This window comes from Asparagus officinalis, chromosome 8 (assembly GCF_001876935.1).
Source record: "Asparagus officinalis chromosome 8, Aspof.V1, whole genome shotgun sequence".
Classification (NCBI taxonomy): Eukaryota; Viridiplantae; Streptophyta; class Magnoliopsida; order Asparagales; family Asparagaceae; genus Asparagus; species Asparagus officinalis.
This window is the reverse complement of record NC_033801.1, coordinates 121347639-121361296: the sequence shown is the minus strand read 5'-3', so window position 1 is coordinate 121361296 and position 13658 is coordinate 121347639. Positions and strand designations below refer to the sequence as shown.

General features: G+C 36.8%; 2 protein-coding genes across 2 annotated transcripts in view; both read right to left on the bottom strand.

Moving 5' to 3' along the window:
* Positions 1002-4441, bottom strand: LOC109821819 (stress-related protein-like). Its single transcript, XM_020387975.1, has 3 exons — positions 4285-4441; positions 3753-4001; positions 1002-1543 (listed from the first exon to the last, which is right to left on the bottom strand). Exons 1-3 carry the CDS (start codon positions 4315-4317, stop codon positions 1265-1267), a joined length of 561 nt encoding a protein of 186 aa, XP_020243564.1. The 5' UTR covers positions 4318-4441; the 3' UTR covers positions 1002-1264.
* Positions 6180-13658, bottom strand: part of LOC109819755 (probable histone-arginine methyltransferase CARM1) — a 28454-nt gene continuing 20975 nt past the window's right edge. Inside the window, exons 11-15 of the mRNA XM_020385634.1 lie at positions 13104-13181; positions 12640-12743; positions 12002-12174; positions 11752-11909; positions 6180-6608 (exon numbers count right to left, since the gene is read on the bottom strand). Coding sequence (XP_020241223.1) covers positions 6522-6608; positions 11752-11909; positions 12002-12174; positions 12640-12743; positions 13104-13181 — 600 coding nt within the window. The 3' untranslated portion in view covers positions 6180-6521. The remainder of the gene's footprint in view (positions 6609-11751; positions 11910-12001; positions 12175-12639; positions 12744-13103; positions 13182-13658) is intronic.

Sequence of the window (13658 nt, the reverse complement as noted above, 5' to 3'; positions counted from 1 at the left end):
CCCCCCCCCCCCCTTCTGATTTTATTATGTTTGTTTCCTATTTCTCTATCCAAGTGCCCTACTGTAGTCTGATCATTCGACTTGCTCGTCTACAATTACAGCAGGCAGGCTTCAACATTATTAACGTTCTGATAAATCCGGTTATAGTCTTAAAACTATGGAAACCATCCTTCCATGTGAGTTCCAGTTATTAGTCTTAAGCTTTGATGGACAATCATCCTTGCATGTTGATGGACAGAGTTTAAGCCTGTGAAAATTTTGAAAATTTGTTCGAAATCGCCTATTATGTAGTCTGAATTGGAGAGGAGAAGTGAATTTTGAAGTGCTCGATGAAAGAGAGCGGCTTCTGAAAGAGAGAGAGAGAGAGAGAGAGAGAGAGAGAGAGATAAAACAACCATGTTTACAACTTCGCGCTGCAACGCTGCCAATTAAGCATGTTTGGAGAGTGATTTTCCAGGAATGATTCATTTGTATTCATCCGAGTAATTACTTTCGCATATGAAATCAACTAAGTCAGTTAAGACGTTATAAAAATCTGTGTGACTGTATTCCTATCATAATGATATTTATGAACCGCGAAAGTAGAGTAAGCTCAAACCTGTAAAATACGTAGCTGGAAAAAAATCCGCAGCACTTGTTTTGCATCCTTCCCTTGATTCTATAAAGTGTGCGTTGCTTCAGCTTTGAAAATGCGCCTTTACTTTATCCAAAGCAAAATATGTTTTAAGACTTATTTAAGCTTTTCGAAAATGGTTTATCTTAGGACTTTTGTTTCATTCTAAATACTGTCGTATTATCGGTGAAAGTGAAACTATATAGGCTTTATGCTTGTGCTCAGCAACTACAAAGGGTAGCATATGATCAGCCAAACAAACACATATCTCATGTGTGATTAAACTATTTTGCAACCTGCAAGTGTGGTTTCAACCACAACGCGTAGCATTAATGAAAATAAAAATAAAAATAAAAATCCAGCGGAACAATTTCTTTGAATTCAACCGTTAGTTTACCTCCAATTGCAATTAAAATCATACCGATTGTGAAAACAGCAACAACAAAGAAGGAAAGACACTTAGAAAAGCATACCACTTTTTTGAGGGTTTTACACGGCATATTCACAATACCTTTGCTAGCAGCAAATTCAGAAACTAGAAATGGACAGCGGCACGCGGCACGCACCACACCTAGCCCCAAACCCACCAAAGCAATTCTTGACACACGACACCCCCGCTCAAAAACATAAAGACTACGCCACTAACAAACACTACTCAGCCTTCTCATTCCCCTCAAAAACCTTAGCAATCCTCTCCACCGGCACCACCGGCAAGTACCCCGCAAAGGCATACCCCTTCTCCGCCGAGGACCTCACAGCCCCATTGTACTTCTCGGTCCAGTGTGCTGCCGTGGGGAGCACCACCTGCGCAACCTGAGGAAACACGGGGAGCTTGTTCAGGGACTTCCAGGCTGAGACTGCGTAGCGCTCGGCGCTCGTACTGTGTGTAGAGGGTCCCTTGGCAAGTGGGGTTCGGCCTTGGAGGAGCGGCTTTGGCGAGATCAGTAGCGAGGATGTTACACTATGCCGGCATCGGCGGGACCTCCATCGGAAGATGGATGGCGAGGCGACCGATCAGGGGTGCTTTTGGGCAGCGGTTGTTAGGCTTGGCTCGATGCTTGTTTTAGTGAGGATGGCATGTGACGGTCCACCTCTTCCACAGCTGCGCCCACCTGTTACACGACATGACATGATGGTTGGTACGAGTAACTACTAGTGTATATTACAACATACAACCATTTTTTCTCGTCCTAGCTCATGAATTACGACTAAGATCCTTATCTATTTCCGTGAATATTACCTCTAACCAAACTCCTATAGGACTGAGAAGAAATGGAACAAGATATCATGTGCCCATTTTTCTCTCGTAAGTGTCACTTATTATGGAAGGGCATAGGATACTTATTAGTCACTGCATTATAGTACGACAAAGGAGTGCTTACCGTTGATATACGGCATAATACATGGAGGCAGATTAATATTATCAATCCAACAATTATTCTTATCCTGATGTACCATGTAGCGGTGGAAAACACTCAATACTTGGCACTCATTTTACAGGTTATACATGTTTATAATTACTCATATCAAAATACAACTTGTATAAAAAAGCAAAAGAGTCATGTTAAGTAGGCAAACCGAAATAACTGAAATTTGATAAGCAAATTAATTTCTCATAATTTTTCTATGTTGATAATCTTGGACAAAATTAGTTCCCACTTTTTTACTCTATGGCTTATCAAATCGTCAAAGTATAACATCAGGATATCCAAGTTTCGAAAAGGATAAACTTACTGTATTAAACTGCAAGCCAGGTTATCAACACGGATAGCGTCGTTGTTAGCGATGAGGTATCGCTAAGGCTATTTCGGGCTATTGCGGTAAAATAGCGGTTAAAAACGCAAAGTTAAATAGTAATCTAATTTAGATATGTAAAAATACTAAAAAATAAAGAAAAATCTAAAAGTACATATTGGATGATTTAAAAAGGTCCTAAACATGAAATAGACATGTAACCATCACGGAATACCTAAGATGACTGAAGGAGTCAAAAAGTCATCGTCTTCGAGAAGAAGAGCTTAGCGACGACAGGACCGTCCTAAGAGGAGCTCACAGTGAATGAGGTGAGAGGAAGTATTAAGGTAGATGTCAGAGGCTATGAGAGATGATGAAAATATGCTGAAAATCACAGGAGACGGTGGAATGCAATGATCAAGGGTTAAGTTTAATTTTAAAAAAATAAGCCTCAAACCATTTTTAAATAGCAGTCAAAAAGTAAATTTCGAATGCAATCGCTTACTATTTACCGTTATGACACACTATTGACCATGTTTGCGAATATACATATTCCGTAATATGTCACCGTTATTGCGCGATAGCGTAGCGTGCGATAGCGTCGCAGGAATAATGTAGCGAGCGATAGCGTCACGGGAAGGGACCACTAACGCTATTAGCGCCGCTATTGCGGGGTTATTTACCGCTATTTATAAGAGTGACTGCAAGTAACTCTTTTATAAATAAGGGTTAATTGCGAATGGAACTCTTGTTAATATCACCCAATTGCAAAAAAAACCCTCTAGTTCTACTTGTTGCGAATAGGCCTCTACAGTTCTACTTGTTGCAAATAGACACCTTATAGTGTTGCCCCAAGAGCGGATACACCCTTTTAGTGAATTATTTTTCAACTCCTTTAAAAGTGAAAAAAATTAGCAATCGGGTGTCTACGCTCATGAATAGAACTATAGGGGGTCCAGTCGCCTCTTTAAACATTTTAAAAGATTTTAAGAGTAAAAAAGAATTCACTCAGGGGGTCTATTCGCAACAAGTATATATGCACATGAATCAATTTGTAACAAATAGAATCAGAGGGGGCCTCTTTGCAATTGGGTGATACTACATAGGTCTATTTGTAACAAGTATATATCACTGTGCATAGCTTTCAATTGAGTCGCTTTTAAGCGTGTTCAAGTACAAACCCGTTAAGACTAACAAGGGAAAATCGAAGTGCAAAACGAGTTCCCAATTAAATTAAATTAACGTTTAATTAATGAATAATCTGCTAGATCCGAGAATCAACTCCTGACGTTCTCACACGCTAGCGTGCTCCCCATAACCAGGCTCACAATAAGCAGGAAAATAAACCCTTTATAACTGCTAACATACGCCAAAGACAACTTCAAAGGGGTTAATAGTGACGGACCTTGGTGTCCACGAACTTGAGGATCTCGAATGGGAGATCACGAAACTTCTCGTAGACCGGGCCCACAACAGTCTTGACAGTGCCCTCCACCGTCTGGACTCCGGGCTTCAGTGGGCCGGAGTTCTCCTTGGCCCAATCGTAGAGCCTCGACACGCAGACAAGAGCCTGGATCGCCGCCACGTGGACGAAGTCCAGGTACTTGAGCTTGGCCTGCTTCGTCATCTTCGAGGTTCGCTCCGTCTCTTTGTTCTAAATCAATCACAAAGAGAGAAGGATCATGAAAATCCCAGTCCTTCAATTTATGCGAAATTTAATGGAATTTTAAAGAAACATGATTCTTACAATACAACAAATCATTAAAAAATCAAGCTGCTAAATTGGGGGGAAAAGCCCCAATTCCTTAATTTTCGAGAAATTTATTAAAGGTACCAACAACATTCATCGCAGATAATATATCATATATAATCAAGATACCAAACCCTAATAACCCTAAAATCCCTAATTCGAGACCAAATTAAGCGAAAAAACTCACCATCTGATCAGGTTGAACGCTAGATTCAGCCATCAAATCGATCCCAAAACCAAAACTTTCAAAATCGAGAGCTCAAATTTCAAACCTTTAGATCGGAAATTGGAAGCGAAACAAAAACTTTAGCGAAAGAACTTCCACGAATTTAACGAGTCGAGAGAAGGGCAGCGTATTTATAGCCCCAAATCGATTCTCGACCGTCGGATCAGATCTTGATCGGACGGCCTGGATTCCGGAGCGTGTGAGGGAGCGTGCGTTTTCCTATCGATTGGGCTTCGGCTGCTTCGAGGCCAAGATAGAGAACGAAATGTGAGGCTTTCACACGTGCCGGCTTCGTGGACACTTGTCAGAACGCCTATGGTCCGTGTTTGCTGATGTTTGCTTAGCATGGAGGGTTTGGGTAGTCCGTTGGGGTCTTGACGCGTGGCGTCTAGAGAGTGAAGGATTTGCTCAGGTCATTCTAGAAGTTTCTAGGCTTTTTATGGCACAGAAATCGATGGTAGAGAGATTCATTTCACCATTTCTATCAAGAGCGAGATTAATGCTCAAATGACCCAAAATATAGGACTAAGGAGTGAGACAGGTGATATGTCCCTCCCCTATTGGATAATGAGTTGGCCATGCTAACTCATTGCCAACTCATTATCCAATAGAGAAGGCACACATCACTAGTCCCACCCTTTGGTCTCATATTTTGGGTCCCCGTAGCAGCGCTCTTCTATCAAAGTTAAAATGTAATTGTACGTCTTTTGCGTATAGTTGTCGCGGTCATCATAAAAATAATTGGTTTCCATAAGGCATTTTTACTGATGAAACTCTTTTAATTTGTTTTGCTGCTTCTTTCGAAAATCATTTTAAGGAATTTTCATATAATCCTTTCAAGTTTATGCTTTATCTTATTACTGATTTTGAAAAATAATGATAATTCTAATTATTTTATATTCTCCTTGTTCTCATGAGATTAGAGGGTAGTTCATTTCAAGTTATTAAAAATAGGGTAGATTACACTAAACATCTATGAACTTTTAGCGTTTGCCAGTAAACCCACCATTTCAATTTTGCACAAAATCCCTAATAAGTTATTGTATTTCGCAGATAACCCCCATGAGTTAGAACCAAAAAACAAAATATTAAGGCATTTTAAAAGTTATTAGGGTTTAGTACAATTTTGAAAGTTCATAGGGCTTTCTTACAAAATGCCAAAAGTTTATGGGGCTTCGTGTAATTTACCCTTGAAAGTAATTTTTGAAGTAAATTTCTGTACGTTAAACTCGTCGGTTTATCATAAAACTGTCATAAATTTTTTAACCTAAGAAAATGTGATGAATCTTTTTATTAAGCACTCATTTATGCTTCTCGATAAACCACGATTAGCTCGTGAACAAGTATCACATGGTTGCATACCATCTAATTTGTTGTATTTGAAACAAATATTTGCTGACCTACTAGAAGAGAAGAAGTATGAGCTTGATTCCTCCACTAATGGCTCCCTATATTTGACCCATGCCTCTTACGAACGCGTCCCCCCTGTAAACTATTTTTAAGACCTATTTCTTAATGAAGGATGACGGTTACGTTGAATACGTTCCCATGGGCTTGCACCGTCAATCACGAACGATTACGCACGCAATAGAGAGGCGTTTTTGAACAATAATTTGTTTCACTGCAACTAAACATAAATTGCATATTGCATAATACCCCCATAGAACAAAATCCCCAGCAATTACAATTGCAAACTGCAAATAGCAAAACTTTAAAATTGAACAAAGGATTGCAAGCAAACTACATGCGATAGCAGTTGTAGCAAACCAAGTAACCTCCATCAACCAGAAAGTGACTACAAAGGCAACATCAGAGAGGGATGACTTGCTTGTGTAAGCTTTGGCAAGACTATGGGCTACATAAAATGGTGATGCCAATAACATAAATAAACTACAAGTCCTATCAATATTTAAGAACAATGAGGACAGTCTCCTAAAACTGCACCCTTTTATCATAATACCATCATTTGTCATCAAAGAACTCAGCACAATAAATTAACCTAGAATATTTGGGAACACTGGTACTGGTATTCCATCGACTTAAATATTACACATCCATTAGGAACTTCTCTCAGCAGCCAAATGCATTTATGGCGTTTCTTTAATTAGGCGCTTGAAGGCAGGTATGAGTTCACAGAGTAGAGTAAGTTTAGGGATCGACAGAAGTACACGGCTAATTTACAGATACGAGATTGATGATTATCGGTTTAGTAAGTTATCTGGGCTCTCGGGCATTTGTAACAATATGGTGGCGTCGCCTTCTTCCAGAGCTTGAGGGGAGAATCCCTGAAATCCAAGGGAAGAAATGAACTTAATAATGTTACAAGTGGGAAGTGGCAAATGAAGAAGGAGAAACGTGTAAATAGCAGCAAATTTTTTCCATGCAGATATAACAATTTGTAAGAAATTGTCACCCCACCCAAAAAAAACCCAAAGGGACTTACAAAAATATACAAAATCCTCCTGGACTACTAACAATTGTCACATGACGTTAATTGTGAAGGAAAAAAGGGTCTTTACTACCATTATTAATATCTACGAATCCTGATCCCAAAAAACATTAAGTAAATATGATAAGTGCATGAGCACAAAATTTGCCCAAAATGTATCGCGAGAGAAGCACATGAGAACTGTTGTCAATCATCATAATTTGGTGAAACAACTTCAGCAGAGGTTTCTCTAATTTATAATTCCGTTGGATTTTTGCGCAAAAAACTGAAGTTGTGTGTGTTAAAATAACTTTGTACATTACAGTGGTAAAAAAAAAGAGATTGGTGGTAGGGTAGGTGTTGGTTGCCCAGGTTCCATAAAATTCTACTAAGCAGCTTAAAACGGATATATACAAGCAAATTCAATTCTCTTTATAGCTGGTCTCTTAGCAAAATCAAACAAGTGGGAAGTGAGAACAGGTTGCGACATTGAAAATTTAAAACAATAGAATCATAGACCATAACACAGTTAATGCACTGTAGCTGCGAATAGTTAGCAGATGATTAATGAAAATTGTGGAATTATGAGGAGAGTGCAACGCGGTGCATCGATGCCACCAAAATGCAATGTCAAGTAAGCAAGGGTGGTTTGGTAAGACGTTCCCTGGAAGCAACGCGTTACATCGATATCCCCCGGTGTAATGACAAGTGAGCAATTGTGTTTTAAGAAGCCACGGTCCTATAATAAGTTGCCAAATAATATTAGGCATAGACTACAACACCACAAGGGAGAAAAGGATAAGAAACTTCTACAAGAAAATAGAATTAGGTTAGCTACTTGGAATATAGATACTCTTACCGGAAAGACGATGGAATTAGTAGATACCATGATAAGAAGAAAAATTAGTATAATTTGTTCACAAGAAACTAAACGAACAGGTTAGAAATCTAGAGAAATTGAATAGACCGGATACAAGCTTTGCTATAGAGGAAAAGAGAAGAAGAAACGAAGTGGGAATACTCATAATAAAAGAAAGTATTGTAGATGTAAAATGGGTTAGAGATAGAATAATACTAATAAGTATTGTATTATTAATATTGTTAGTGTTTACGCACTATAAATAGGGTCGTCTGAGAATACTAAAAGAGAATTTTGGGATAACAAAGATGAAGTGGTATAATGAATTCCGGTAAGATAAAAATTGTTTGTAACCTTACTAGGCATGTCAGCAAGGATAATAATGGACATGAGCGGATACATGGAGGCTTTGGTTATGGAGATAAGAACGATATAGGTGAAAGAATTTTAGATTTCGCTATGTCGTATGATTTGACTATAGCAAATACACAATTTACGAAAAGGAATGAACACAATAAATTTTAAGAGTGGATCTAATAATAGTCAAATAGACTTTTAGCTCGCTAGAATGGTGGATAAGTTAACATGCAAAGATTATAAAATTATACCACGCGAGAGTTTAACCACACAATATAGCTTGCTGGTATTAGACATTTCTATTAAGGGGAATAGAAAAACTAATAAGAACAAAAAACTAAGAACTAAATGATGGAACTTAAAATGAGAGAATTTAGGCCATTTTAAGGATAAGATGATGTAGGAAGATGTTTGGAATATAGATAATGAGACTTATATTATGTAAAATAATATGCCTTCTTGTATTAAGAATGTGGCTAAAGATATATTAGGAGAATTTAAAAGTTGTAAATTAGATGGTAAAGAGAGGTGGTGGAATGAAGAAATGCAAAAAGCGATTAAAGCGGAAAAAAAAGCATTATATAAAGATTGGCAAAACTATAGGAGCGAGGAAAGCTTCAAGAATTTATCAACTAGTAAAGGAAGAAACAAAAGAGACGGTTAATCAGACTAAATATAAAAGCCCAGAATTTCTATTAAGGAGTTAGATCCAAACAATGAGGAATATATGGATATATATATATATATATAGAGAATGAGAAGAGAGATGGAAATATGGGTTATGCTTATACCCGTCTACCAAGCACATAAAAAGTTTTAGCGCTTGGTAGTGACAATACAGGTGCCACAATCCCCTCCACTCATTCAAATCGTTGCATATTCCATGTACTCCTCACCCATTGTGAATGGTGGTCCCATTGTGAAATGAGTGGAATGTGATTGTGCAACGCTCACTACCAAGTATCACAAATTTTGTGCTTCTGGGTTACCAAGCATACCCATATTTCTCATATATATATATATATATATATATATATATATATATATAGAGAGAGAGAGAGAGAGAGGAACTTGGTACCAAGCACAAGTTTTTATGCTTGGTAGTGAAGTGGCACATTCCCATCAAATCATTCAAATATAGGACAACAATCACATGGCTTAGAGAGTGCATAGAAATGGACCATCTCTCTACCAAGAACAAAATTTATGCTTGGTAGTTGGTACGAAGTTCATGTATACACACACATTTGCTAAGATGAGAGAAAGGAAGAGTAAGGACAATTGTATCAAGAGTGAGGATCAAAGAGTTCTATTAACTGACGAGGATATACAAGAAAGATGGAGGAATTACTTTCATAGTCTATTTAATAATAATCAAATAGATGTGCAACATAGAGAAGTTGACCATATAGTGCATGATAGAAAATATAGATACAGTTGGAAAATTAGGATTAGTAAAATTAAAGATGCTCTAAAGAAAAAAGTGAGAGGTAGGACCGAAGGACATTCATATTGAAGTTTGGAAATATCTTCGAGATTTAGGCTTAGGATAGTTGATTAAATCATTTAATATGATATTGAGATAAAGAAAATGCCCAATGAGTGGAGGATTAGCACTTTGATACCGATATATGAAAATAAAAGAGACATACAATGTTGTTCAAACTATTGTGATATTAAATTCACGAGATATTATGAAACTTTAGGAGAGGATAATTAAACAAAAGCTAAGAATGGGAACAAATGTATCCGAAAATTAATTTGGTTTTATGCCTAGGAGATCAAGTGTGGAACATATTCATATACTAAGACGGTAGATGGAGATATATAGGGAGATGAAAAAGGATTTACATATGGTTTTTATTAATCAAGAAAAAGCTATGATAGGGTGCCTAGAAAAATAATGTGATGAGTTTTAGAAAAGAAACATGTATCTACTATATATATTGATGTGATTAAATATCTGCATGATAAGAGTAACAATTAGAGTAATAAAAAATGAATGAGATACTAGATTGTTTCCTATTATCATCAGTTTACATCAAGAGTCAAATTTAAGCTCTTATCTTTTTGCATTAGTTATAAACCAATTAACTAGCCATATCCAATAAAAGTCTCATGGTATATGTTATTTGCTTATGATATAATATTACTTGAAGAGACTGGAGAGGGTATTATATCAAAAGTAGAAAAGTGAGACAAGCGCTTGAACCTAAAGGTTCTAGAATTAATAGAACAAAAACAGAATATACGGAATGCATATTTAGTAAAACTAAAAAGAGAAAATAGACTATAGTACATATTGATGGCCAAGAAATACCTAAAAGTAAACATTTTCGTTATTTGGGATCAATCGTTCGAAAAGACGGTGAGATGAGGATAATATTGTCAATCGGATCAACCTAGGATGGTCAAAATGGAGGAGTGCTTCCGGAGTCTTATGTAATCATAGAATACCTATGAGACTAAAGAGAAAATTATATTGGATAATATACAAAACCAACAATATTTCATGGATCAGATGTTGGGCAATTAAAAAACAACATGTGTAAAAAATGTGCGTAGCATAAATGAGACTGTTTCAATAATCTTGGGGGTATACACTAAAATATAGGATTAGAAACGAGCATTGTTTTAAATATCCCCGACATGACCCGATATATCCTTTTACAGGGCTTGTCGCAACCGATATGGTCTTTAAATATCATTTACCGTTTTTTGGCTATTTTGATTTTTGAGTGATATGGCCGATATGTGGACCAATATATCTTTTTATATAGCTTGTTGCCAAATAATATGCCGTGTTTGGAATTTTTGGGCGAGATATCAAGATTTTCCCATTATATCAAATGACATTTTGCCCTAAAAAAAAGCAGATCGAATGTTGCAACGTTGCTTTGCACTTTTGTTTGTTTTAGAAGGTTGATTAGTGATCCTAAACAAATATTATTCATATTTTGTATGCTTAAATTTTATTACATATGTTGAGATTACATTTTAATGCATTATACTATGTATGCAAACATTCATTACGACATTCCGATATTTACCACATATCCCCGATATTTCCCCGATATCCGCAATCCGATATGAATTTTGGCCATCTGATATTTCCCCGATATCCGATATTTAAAACCTTGGAAACGAGTGCATTTGTGGTAAATTAGAGGTTGCTCCAATAGGGGTTAAAATGAGAGAATAGACCAAGGTGGATTGCTCATATATGACAAAGTCCTCTTAACGCATTGGTTAGGAAACGTGATAATATAATAGTTAATGGGACAAAGAGATCGAGAGGTCGACCTTAAAGGACTTGGTTGGGAGCAAATAAGAACGATATGATAATGGTTAATTTAACGAAGGAGATGGCCCACAACAAAACAGAATGGAAAAATAGGATTCATATCGCCGACCCTAAACATTTAGGAGAAAGACTTTGTTATTGTTATTGTTATTGTAGAAGGAGAGTGAAAATAACTATATCATGGAGAATCCACTAAAAGATAAAATATTCTTCACTTTCAAAGTTTTGTAGATCCCACATAGGGCTCTAAATTTAAGCAAATCGTACAATACTAGGCAATCACATGTGTGTACCACGCTACCACACATACAAAATAGTGGTCAAGAATTAGGAACTACCAACTGTCAAGAGACAGAAGGGCTATAAGCTTTAAAAAACATTGTAAATGGAAAACTAGCATTGACTAACATATTATAATCTAGTGATCTCCATGGAAACAGATCTCAATAGACAATTCAAATATGAATCCAGCAAGCTAACCTGTGAGGGCATAGGGGCCTGCTGCTGTTGCTGCTGATCTTGAGCCCATGCATAAGGTTGTGGTTGGGAGAGCCTATAGTATGGTTCTTTAAGGTCAAGTTTACCCGTAGATGTCTGTAGTATTCCTCCTTGTTCCGCACCCGGACCCCACATTTTAGCTTCAAAATATAATTTGGAGAGCAAAGTAAAACTAGATATTTATAAGCAGAAATACAAATGATGAAAACATATTTTTGCAGTTTAGACCAACCTGACATGGTTAAATAGATTGTGTAACTTTGGGAACTGTGAGCCACTAGGCGGAGATTTCCCGTGATCTCTTGTCCTGCCATGACATATAATGGCTGAGAAAGGACACAACGAAGTTGATACCAATGGGTTGTGGGAGAACCAGGAGCAGTTGTAAGCCATCTTTGAACAGAGCTGCAGGCAGGGAGTATATTATTTCCATAAATTATCTAATTATCATATGCATATTTTTAAAAATGCAATGACTAATGATACCAAATGATTTAATGAATAGAACAACATGATGCCAGGCAGACAATCACACACAGAACAGGGGGAAAAGGTAGTAGGGTAAGCAACCGCAAGACAGAACACACATGATCATACGCAATTATCATATACATATTTTTAGAAAATGCAATGATTAATAATATCAATGATTTAATGAATAGAACAACATGATGCCCAATGCAGACAATCATGCGGAGCAAGGGAAAAAGACAGTAGAGTAAGCAACCACGGGACACAATCACGCATGACACATGGAGAAAGCAAGTTAGCTAATAAGATCATTCATTATTCATAGTTTATAAATATATTGAGCAAAATGTATCGATGGGATATAAATGTCAATAACATTGTACGATGAGAGTTGCTTACCTCCCATCAAATAAAACATCAAACCAGCAAGCCAGCCCATGCACCCTAGTGCCAACAGAGGCTATAAAATTCAGTGGAATGTCAATCTCATATAGCTCTTCTTCCTGTATATGTGAAAAAACACATATTTATATGAAAGCCTAGAAAGCTACCAAACTTTTAACTATAAATTACAGATAATTGCTCCGAAGAAGACATGGAAGCGCTAAGAATTGTTGTTTAATAAATATAAAAAATAATATAAAAAATAAAAACTTTGTTGTTTGTATTTTAAATTTCCACCGAGCAAAAGAATGACAAAGGTAATCCCCAGTGAAAATTTTCCTAAGATTTTATAGGCAATAGAACACAGATATAAGAAAAAACAGCACTGCTCGTCAAATTAAAAAGCTGAAAAAAACTTTATATGACAATGTAAACATAAGCTCATCAAATGATGCTTTTGGATTCATAGGAAGCCATACCTTTATACAAGTAAAGTCTAGTGTGTGAAATGTCGCTGGAGAGACCAACAACCTTGGATCAAATGCATCAACCACAGGCTGCAGAATATAACAATCAATTATAGCTCCAACCTTAGAAGACTTTCAACCATAATTTAAGCAAAATCTAAGTAGTAGTGATGTACACGACACAAACAGCTATCACCCACAAAGTTATGCCAAAAACAGAAGGTGACAATCTATTAGAAGGATGCAGAAGTAGGGAGCAGAAGTGCATTAGTGCATTAGTATCATTTGAGCTTACGTTGAGTCTTACTCAGCCTCGAAGTAACAGGATAATTGGGGATAGTAATGAGACATGTGGGAAGCAGATGATGTCATTTATACAAATTATACTGAAGAGGTAACTAAGAAAATATTGAGAACCAAACCTTTCCTACTCAGTGTTCCAACACTACAAAATTGAATCAAACTCAAAATGCCGTGTTGGATTGAACTGAATAGGTAAGTGTGATTATTACACGAATATGAGTACTGTTAAATAATGATATTCCAGAGAATATATCAACTCTGACT